This window comes from Condylura cristata, unplaced genomic scaffold (assembly GCF_000260355.1).
Source record: "Condylura cristata isolate star-nosed mole 26May11 unplaced genomic scaffold, ConCri1.0 scaffold00002, whole genome shotgun sequence".
Classification (NCBI taxonomy): Eukaryota; Metazoa; Chordata; class Mammalia; order Eulipotyphla; family Talpidae; genus Condylura; species Condylura cristata.
The window spans coordinates 20518629-20529120 of record NW_004567103.1 but is presented as its reverse complement, the minus strand read 5'-3'; the positions used below and the strand labels follow the sequence as shown (position 1 = coordinate 20529120).

The 10492-nt window shown below is 35.7% G+C and overlaps 1 protein-coding gene across 3 annotated transcripts in view; it reads left to right on the top strand.

Annotated features, from left to right (window-relative positions):
* Nucleotides 1–10492, top strand: part of CREB1 (cAMP responsive element binding protein 1) — a 59616-nt gene that overhangs the window by 17407 nt on the left and 31717 nt on the right. For 2 of the 3 annotated variants that reach the window (XM_012726576.1, XM_004674346.2), the window contains exons 3-4: nucleotides 5296–5442; nucleotides 6164–6205. In XM_012726576.1, coding sequence (XP_012582030.1) covers nucleotides 5296–5442; nucleotides 6164–6205 — 189 coding nt within the window. The remainder of the gene's footprint in view (nucleotides 1–5295; nucleotides 5443–6163; nucleotides 6206–10492) is intronic. The other variant, XM_004674347.2, reaches the window with a different exon arrangement.

Here is a 10492-nt window from a genome sequence, read left to right as displayed (position 1 = left end):
ACACACACACACATACATACACGGGAAAGATTACTATAAAAGTTAAATGCAAGCATAAACCAATGAGGTGAAAGAATTGATATCACCACTTTCAGGAGGAGATACTCCTAGCATAGGTTCTGGGATGTCTAGCTTAAGTTTTCAAATTCTTCTAGGAGTAGTCACTGAGCAAGAATAGATCTTGAAAGTAGAGGGGAAACTTTGTATGCTGCTCATGTAGAGCGAAGGTATAGACCTCCAGCATGAATGTAGTCAGATCTGTGTTTCCTCTCAAAGTCACGAGGGCCCATCTGAGCCCTCAGGAAATAAGTCAAAACATATTTGGGGATGAGCTAAATGTACTCTCCCTCATCATTACAGGAATAAGTGGGGAGAGCCGGACCTCATCTATACATGATCAAGACAAATATTTGCAGATACAAAAGAATCCGAGTTTTACCAAGCTTTGACCTCTCTGGTAAAGGGAGGACAAAGCCAGCAGACATCTGAGCAGTGACAGCCATCCACATACCTTAGATCATCTGTTGGGTCTAGATGATCTCTAAGTCTGCTGTATAATATCATCCTGGAAATTCCCTCATCTTCCTTTTGTGAGATTTGTATTCTTAATAGAAGAAAGCATGTCTGCAATGATTCCTTAAGAAAGGAAATTTGCATAAAGAATTCTTTATAAAGACATGATTTTGCTTTCAAATTTTGAAGGCATTGATCCACTTCTAGTGTTGCTCTTTGAAAAGACTAAATCTGTTTCTTATTTTGTATTTTTCATATGTTGGAGGAGTTTTTTTCTTTGTTCAGTGCTTTGTTATTTCATTATAAGAATGTTCATTTGGATCAATGTTCATCTGTAATGCTGTGTATTCATTATCCCCTTCAATATTGAAAACTCAAGTCTTCGGCTTTGGGCAATTTATTTGGTTGGTTATTTTTTCTCTTTCTATAGGATCCTTGTGATTCCAAATTATACCTCTAGAACTAATTCTCTTTTTTCTCTGTTTTTATTCTGTTTCATCTTTTTATTTGCTATCTGGAAGATTTCCTCAAGCTTCATATTCTAAGCCATCTATTGAATTTTTTATTATTGCTATCATCTTTAAGAGCTACTTTTGTTCTTTTAACAATCCTTTGGTGTTAGAACATTCTGTTTATATTTCATAAAGGCAATGTTTTATCTTTGCGAATATTGATTAGGTTTCGTTTTGTTTTCAGTTTTCTTCTTGCATAGTTTTCCTTCCATGTGTTGTCTTCATCATTTGTATTAGAGGTTTTCCTCAAAGTATTTGATAATTTATTATTTTTAGGCTTAAAATAGAGAACCATAAAGTTGTACCTAACATCTACGAGTTGTGGTCTTCATGTGGGATGATTGTTGGTCATCCTTGTCAGTATGGTTTTTCTTACTCAGCTTGAAGTTGGTCAGGTGCCCCAGAGAAAAGTTTACTAATCTGCTTTTAGAGAGACAAATGCAGGAAAATTGAAGTCTAGCACCTCCAGCAATGCCTGTACAAAAAATAAATCCCCATTTTTCTCTCAATGGAGTAGAGTAGTAGTTCTTCCACAGACAATAGAGGAAAGTCCAGACCCATTTGCTTCTCAAAAGAGCCTTCAACCAGTCTGCCTTATTTCCAGTCTTTCACTCCACCTTCGGGGATGCCTTAGGTCCCTGTCTTATGCATGATTTTGTGGTGGAAATCAGGCTTCAAATTATTTTTACTTTCTCCTGTGCCCACTGTGATTCTGTCTATAAACAGAATCAATTTTATGAAGTTTAATTGGTGATTAAGAGGGAACAAATTTACATGCACATATCCTACTTGTCACCTGTAATAGGCAGTTAGATCTCTAGCATTGGATACTTTTGAAGTGGAATGACATCTCTATTTGTGCTGGGGTTTTTTTATTTATTCCTGACAGGGGTTTGTTTTTTCCCCCCACTTGCTTATTCAAGTTCTAATGTCCATTTTTGACATAATTTCCTTTCATAATTCTGATATCTGTTAACTTTTTATCATCAGTCTTTAATACTAGAAAAATACCATAAAATTGCCTTAAAATCATTGTGAATTGATTGATGTACAGGGAAAAAAATCAGCCTAACAGTAAAGGGAAAAAAAATCAATCTAAAACGGTAGTGAGATACTTTATTTTACTTGTAGAATTTACAGAGATTTTTTTAAATGGCTTAAAAAAAAGTTGACTTTAACTATAGAATGTAAAATTTGTATAGATTTAATAAAGTTGACTAAAAGGTTATCATTTTCTTGTGATAGGCAAATTTGAAAACCTAAGTATCCAATAAAAATGAATTTATTAGGCACTCCCTGGTGGCACAACGGGTTAGGACAAAGCATTGCAAGCTGGCAAGTTTGATCCAGGGCCCCGGAGGTGATCCACATGGCGCGGCAGACCTCTCCTGACCCGCCCGCTGCTCCCCTCAGCAGTATACCTCCTCATCTGCCTGTTCTGCTCTGACTCTGTGTCTGGTGAAGCCTCTCACCACCCCTGCACCTCTGGCTTGTACCCCAGTTCTGTATGAATAAATAAATCTTTTTTAAAAAATGAATTTATTAGGCCCTCCCTGGTGGCGCAGCGGGTTAAAGCACAGTACTGAGAATCTAAAGCCACTTCCTCATGAGTTTGATTCCCGCCTGTCCCGGAGGTGACCACATGGCGCGGCAGACCTCTCCTGGCCCGCCCGCTGCTCCCCTCAGCAGTGTACTTCATCGATCTGCCTGTTCTGTTCCTCACTCTGTGTCTGGTGAAGCCTCTCACCGCCCCTGAGCCTCTGGCCTGTACCCCAGTTCTGTATGCACAAATAAATAAATCTTAAAAAAAAAAAAAAATGAATTTATTAAACAACTGGAATTTTTGCTATTATGTAATCATTAAAACCATTCAAGAAATCTATTAGTAGCATGAAAAGATATATAATAGCATTGAAAGATAAATAATCCAGTGTTTAGTATGTTAGAAAAATTGAATGTATTGATGTACCTTCAAAGCACCTAGTTGAACAGTAAAAATAGTAACTGATTAGCCCTGTGGTAGGAATGTAAGCAAATTTTGTCTTTTGATGTCTATATTTTATAAATTTTTAATAAAGCAATCCTATGTAGTGTGATCAGTGTACAAAAGTTACTGTTTATTGAGTTAGCTTGCTTATTTACCCTCGAGAAACTCAAAAAAGAGGGCATTATAGTTGTTTCAGAGAACAGTAGAGCTTTAGTATGAGATTGAAATACTCTGACTAACTTAAGCTTGTGATTCTCAAAACTTAAGTGTAGGGGAAGGTATCCTTGGGTCTATCAGAGATTCTGACTTTATAGCATTAAACAGGGACCCTTAATTCTGAGAACCAGGTGTGAAACAAAGCGAGATTTGTAGTGACCAAAGAGAGAGAGTGGTTAATAAAAAGGACTTCCTAACTGTCCAGAGATGGAAGGTCTTGGTTTTAACTTATACCACCAATGGGGGTCTTTCCTCCAAGCTTCATGGTCAAGTATTTAACAGTCTATTAAACATCTCTCCAGATTCAGATAGCGGATTAATTCCATTGTCTTCCATCACAACCCCAGTCACTCACACACTTTTCCGTTACTTGGGCTATCTACTTCCATTGGTGACCTAGTCTTACCAGCTCTTACTCAGACATGAGATATGTGAGTCATCATATTTGATTCTCTTCTCACTCCTCAGCCAATCATTCATAGCACCCTTTCTTTTTGTTTCCTCGATTTTCATTAAATCACTTCTCTCATTCTTAGTCTACCATAACTAGTGCTGTATTCTGGCCTTGGTCTTCTCCTTACCTCCACTTTTTTCTTCCTCTTTTACACTGGCAGTAGAATTACCTAAAAGGAAAACTTCATGGTGATTTTCAGTATTTCAAAATCCTTCAGTGCCTTTCCCAGTCCTCTCAGGATAAAAAATAAGTTCTTTAATATGACATAGGAAGTTTTTTATAACTAGTCCCACTAGCCCCTGCCTGCTGTGTAATTTGATCTCCTCACTTTCTTTCTCATGCTATAACATACAAGCCCTCCCGTAGTTGAATCGATAGTCATCTTGCTCTGCCTTACATGCATAGATCATTGTTTCTCTTTTGCTATTGCTGCTCTGTCTGCCTGAAATTCTGTGCTTCTCTCTGCAAGTCATAATAACATACCTATCTAGTGTTCTGTATTTCAGATTTACGTATTTCCCCAGTAACTTCCCCTCATCTTAGGTTGAATTGAGTAGTTCTCCTTACTCCATACTTCTCTACAGCCCTCATTAGTTCCCTGAATTATATTTGATATTCTTTTCCCCAGTGTTTGAGGCACATGTCCCAGTAATATCCTTGAGGGCAAGAACCTGTGCCTTTCTTTCCCTTTTATTTATTTATTTATTCTTAGTTTCAGTTCTAATATTGTTTCCAGTGCTTAGGTCTTCAATGGCTGTTTCACTGAATGAATGAGTAAATAAACTTCCCATCCTCAATGTGTTCAAGCATAGGAACAATACATACCTCCTGATAGGCGTGTTTAACTTAAGAACCCTTCTAACCTGAATATTAAAATTCATTAAAATTGCCTCCTTTGTGCCTCAGGAAAGATTGCTTTTTCTAGATTCTCTCTATTCTGCTCCTTTATTCTTTCAAGAGGAAAATCCTTAAACTATAAACAGCAGTTCAGCGTCTTTCAGTACTTTCTCACTGATGAAAGACATACTTGTAATTAGCTCAGTGGAGAAAATGATGCTTTATATTATAAGATAGATATTTGTTCTATACTTAGTAGGCTAGTTGCTCTCAGGATTGACAGCAGTTAGATTTTAGAATATACCTTAACACATGATTTTTGGAAGAAAGGTTAGCATATCTCTTGAACTTAGGCAAGTTACTTAACATCTTTAAGCACGTGTTATTTATCTCTAAAATGAGGTAATTCTTACTACTTAGCCTTTCTTCAAAAAGCAAATAAGAAATTGGATATGAAAAACAGGAGGAAAAATGTAAAGCTTCATACAAATGAAGTGGTGTTTAGTGTTCAGAAAAGTCTGTAACATAGTTTGATAATACACTAAAATATTTTTTGGGTTTTGTCATTGGGAGGAGTTGTAAAGTGGGAGGCGCTGAAAAGTTGTTGTCCTTTTAAAAATTAATATTAAATTTAATCAGTTTCTTTCACATCATTGAAATATTTCTTAGCAGAAAGGACATCTTTTTTGCTGCTTAAAAAGTTGCTTCATATTGAACATGAATACTTCCAAGGAGGTATCTATAATGGTAATTTTTTTCCATGTTCAACACCATAGGTATCTATGCCAGCAGCTCATGCAACATCATCTGCTCCCACCGTAACCTTAGTACAGCTGCCCAATGGGCAGACAGTTCAAGTCCATGGCGTTATTCAGGCGGCCCAGCCATCAGTTATTCAGTCTCCACAAGTCCAGACAGTTCAGGTATGTGTATAAAAAGTTCTGCATCTACTTTTATAACTGTTGTTTATAGCCATATCTATTTCCTTTTGTTAGTTATGAAAATAGGAACATAACTAGTTCAGAGTTTATTTTACTTACGGTAATAGAATATGCTACCTCTGTGCAGTTACCTATGTGTAGGAACATATATAAACACGAGAAGATATGTACAAGGAAAATACTGTTAAGCAACAGAAGAAAAACAGTTAGGGAAAATCCTAGAGTATATGGGATAAAGTGGAAATGTTTGGGAGAAACTAAAATTGGCGAACCTCTCAATTAAGGAAAATTGAGATAAAAAAAGTAGTAATACCTTGCAACTGGAAAAATTAACCCTTATCAAAACTTTAGGTAAGGTTATTAATTTTACCTAAGATGTTATTTAAATTCAAAAACACAAAAAGCATTTTAAAACCACCTATGTTTAGAATTCTGAGTTAGAAAATATAACTGAAATAATTACTCAAAGTGCACTGGAAGGGTCAGGATTCTACACATTATCTTACTCTTTAGCCAGAGGGTTCCTTTGGTTAGATCCAAAGGGAAAAAGCACTATAGGCCTGAACATGACTACATAACTGTAGGGGAATTAGAGCAGTATACATCTTCACATTGAACTTATTTTTTTTTTAATTTTTAAAAAGAACGATCATCCAAGTAGGCCATAACCCCAGCCTCCCATTTCATATTTTTTGCTTCACAGTCTTCCTGTAAGGACTTAAAAAGACTTTTCTCCGGAACGCAGGTGAGTCCTAGGTCCTAGATTTGGAGAGAACTATTTTTAGAAAGGAAGGTGAGAAATAATTCTTTGTCTTTGTTTTTCTCTATAAACGTGAAATTGAAGGTTTGAATAAAAATATTAATCTAGATCTAGGCCAACCTGATACCTATCCCACTCTTAGTCTTACTAATTTCCTTATATATCCCTTTTCCCCTCTTCTAAATAGTAGTCCAGCATTACACTTACAGAGAAAGGAAGCTCCATGTCCAAGGTAACTGATTTGTAATTAGGCATAACTGCTAAAATATTCCCTATTGTAGACAGAATATATCTTTCTGAAGTTTTTACTTTTTGGCCCTAGTTCTATCCTTGAAAACCAGATAAACAAGCTTAACTAGTTTTCTGTTGGACTACTTCCTCTTCCTCATCTCCCACACCCTTGCCATTAAAAAAGTCCAGACAAAACAAACACCTATTTTTCTTCAACCATTTAATATATGGTATAGCTTTGACTTTTTTTCAGTTTCCTCATTGTCTTTATTGTGAGAGCTGTTGTGTTTTCCTTGAATGTAATAGCCATACTGACTGATATTTGTAGAGAGGAAAAGTATCTTCTTTGTCTTAGAAACATTCTGTTGGTTATCATCAAATAATATATTAGATTATTTTAGATTTTATTAGCCATATTAAACTGTTGAGTCATTGAGCCAGTTACCCACCTTTACTTCATTCTCTCCTTGTGCTTTTGGTTTGCTTGGACATTTAAGGGTGGGGGAAGACAAAGAATGCTGGCATGTAAAACCAAATTGTATGAATTCCTGTACTGAAAGATTGTGAGAATGGAATTTGTTACCAACTAGGAGACAAATCCTAAATTAGGTAAAGACCTAAAGCATACTCTGTGAATTATACTGAGCAATAATCTTCTGTGCTGGCCTCAGTTTTTATTTCATGGTAGGTATAGAATGGTATCTGACCATTCTCCATTCTGTGACATTACTAATTCCCAGTTTCCTCTTGATAATAGTGGGAAGAATTTGACCATCTAGTCAACAGACTTAAATTCTGGAACCAGTTTGGGTATTAAGTCAAATGACCTTTATTTTTTTATTTTTTTCACTCAGAGTAAGAGGTCTTTCTGTAAAAAACACAAACTATAGCCACAAAATTAATATTATAATTTGGTGTTGTAAAATGTGAAGTTTAATTATTGACTATATTCTTCATTTTAATCATTACTTGGTGACAAAATAATTTGGACTGGGGGCATTCTATGGCCATTAACTTTATAGAAATACATGTTCATCTTTTCAAAAACACCTTTTTCCACTGAGATGAGCTATTATTGAAAGCCTGAATTCCACAAATAGTAATGCCAATATAGTACTTCTTATTTAAAGGGGTCTAAACCATGGAGAATCTGTTACTTGATGATCATTTCATCTGTTGAACAATGATTGACATTAATAACTAGAAAGTAGTTTGTATCAGAAGAAGTGATCAAAGAGAAATGCTCCCTCATACTTATAGTCAGGAGAATATTGATACCCTAAAATAGCATTTTAAAAATATGCAAGGTATATTTCTCTTGACAAGAAAATAAGCTATTAGGACTTCTGTCTATATTTTTAAATTAAAGAGTATTAAAAACTGAGCTGTACCAATATTTCATAAGTGGCTTACCATTGGTGCCCAACTTTATCCTTATATATATCTGTCACATCTCACAGACTAAGAATCTCCATAATAATAATGGGACCTATATAATGTATAGAAGCTAATAGTAACATCTTGATTTCACATTCGTTTTGAACCCTTTTCCATATAGCGCGGTTTAAATCTGTGTGACAGAGGATTCATGGATTATGTTACCTTAAATTACTACATTAATTTCTTCATTGAATTTTTATTGATCACATGCTATGTGCCAGTCACTGTTCTAGGTGCTATGAAAGACAGCAGTGAACAAATAATACTTCTCTATTCTCATGAAGATCACATTTGAGCGAAGAGAGACAATGAAAAAATAAAATATGTCAGGTGAGGATAAGTGCTGGGAAGATGATTAAAGCAGGGGAAGGGTAGATGATGATGTGGAGGGAAGGGTGTTTGTTATATAGGGTAGTCAGAGAAGACTGAGCAGAGACCAGAGGCAGACGAGAGAAGAGGAGGCTTAGCCATACAAATAAGAAAAGAAAGTCAAAGACTGAGAAGTGAAAGTATGCTTCACTTATCAAAGAAAAGCTAGAAAATGTGTCTCAAACAGAAAAAACTAAGGCAAGAGTGGATATGAATTTTTTGATAAAATCTTTACAATATAATGTGATAGGATCAACAGTAAAACTCTTTTGTAAGACATAAGAAGTTCAGTGATAATCATATAGCAAAACATTTTTTAAGTTGTCTAACCTAAGGATGAATTGTTTGTTTTTACCTAAGATGGTTATTCCAAAGTTTCTGATTTTTAATGATGCCGAGCAAGGACTTGCCAGGGATATATACCTAACATTTTTTTTGAAAAACTTTATTTTTTGGGAGAAAGTGAGTTTTAACAGTGCATTGAAAAGTAATGCTTGTTGAAAGAAACTTGTGTTTTGGAAAGAGAATTTTGACAGTAAAGCTTAGAAATATTACCATAGCTTTCATATAAATTTGTTACATAAAAATTTAAATCTGGGAGCCCTCTCTGGTGGCACAGCAAGTTAAAGCACAGTACTAAGAAGCTAAAGCCACTTCAGCATGAGTTCGATCCCCGCCCCAGAGGTGACCCACATGGCGCGGCAGACCCCTCCTGACCTACCCACTGCTCCCCTCAGCAGTGTACTTCATCAGTCAGCCTGTTCTGCTCCCCACTCTGTCTCTGGTGAATCCTCTCCCCATCCCTGAACCTCTGGCCTGTACCCCAGTTCTGTATTCATAAATAAATCTTTAAAAACATTTTTGTTTTAATCTGGACCTTCCCTAGTGGCACAAGTTAGGATGTAGCACTGCAAGCTGGCTGCATTCACTGCTAGTGTGATACCCTGCCCAGGAGGTGATCCACATGGCACAGCAGACCTCCTATTTCGCCCAGTGCTCTCCTCAGCAGTGGACTTAGTCTACCTGTTCTGCTCCCCACTCTGTCTCTGGTGAACCCTGTCACCATCCCTGCACCTCTGGCCTGTACCCCAGTTCTGTATACGTAAATAAAGAAATCTTAAAAAAGAAAGTTATATCTTTATACTTTTAAAATCCTAGAAATAGAATTTTCTAAGCTATTTAGAAGTCTACTGGAGGATTTGTTGTGAACTTATTTATTAAAATATGAACCTGTAAGACCTATGGGTATACAAAGTGGCTGAGAGGAAAACACTGGCTTAAATCTCAGAACTTCTCATAATTAGTAGGTGAAAATGGGAACTGATAGATTAGCAGGCCCAGCTAAAAATGCCCTTTTGTATTTACTGTTGAGTTTTTTTGTTTGTTTGTTTTACAGTAATAACAGATGTTACATCACATCTCAAAAAGTCTTGTTTAAAATCAGATTTTTAGATCAGTATGAAGTATTAAATGATTTGTAATGAAGAATGTTAAATAAAATTGTCACTTATGAAAAATTAAAGGATTTAACTACAAATATATTTCAGTGTGTGCTTATCTTTTTAAAATTTTTGTTTTATAAATTGCACACTTAAAATGTACAAATAGAAATATATGCTTATGTAAAATTTTTTATGAGCAATATGCAGATCACAAAATTTGGAGGTCTTTGCTTTTAGGATTTTCTAAGCTTCTTGAACCATTGGGTCAAAATAATACCTAAACCATAAATCTGAACTCTATTTAGAGAAAGTACTTAGTCTTCTAGGAACCATGAAGAATTTGAGAAAACACCTACTAATACCTTTGCTTTGACTTGCTTCAGTCACTGTATGTTTTGTTCCTGAAGTTTCAGACATATCAAAATACGGGGGACTTTTTTTTCTACTTGAAAAGCAGGTAGTATAAGTTTTTAACAAATAAAGTGGGAAAATGTAGACCTAAAACTTGATATCTACAAGTAATAACTTGGCTTTTTGAGAGTTTATTGACCAAGCTTCACCCTTTTCAAGGAACTCAGGAAGTGAGCAGTGGGTTATTTATTAGAGAGGTGAAGGGAAGTGAGGGCCAGAGGAAGGAGCTGTCACTAGAATGTAATGAGACTTTGGCATTTAAAATTGGGGTGTAGTTCTCCGAGTTTATTGTAATAATCAGTTAAGTATATATTAAACTAATGTTATATATAAGAAGAATTCTGACTCACAGAAGTGTGGGTCTAGTGGTTTTCTGGGG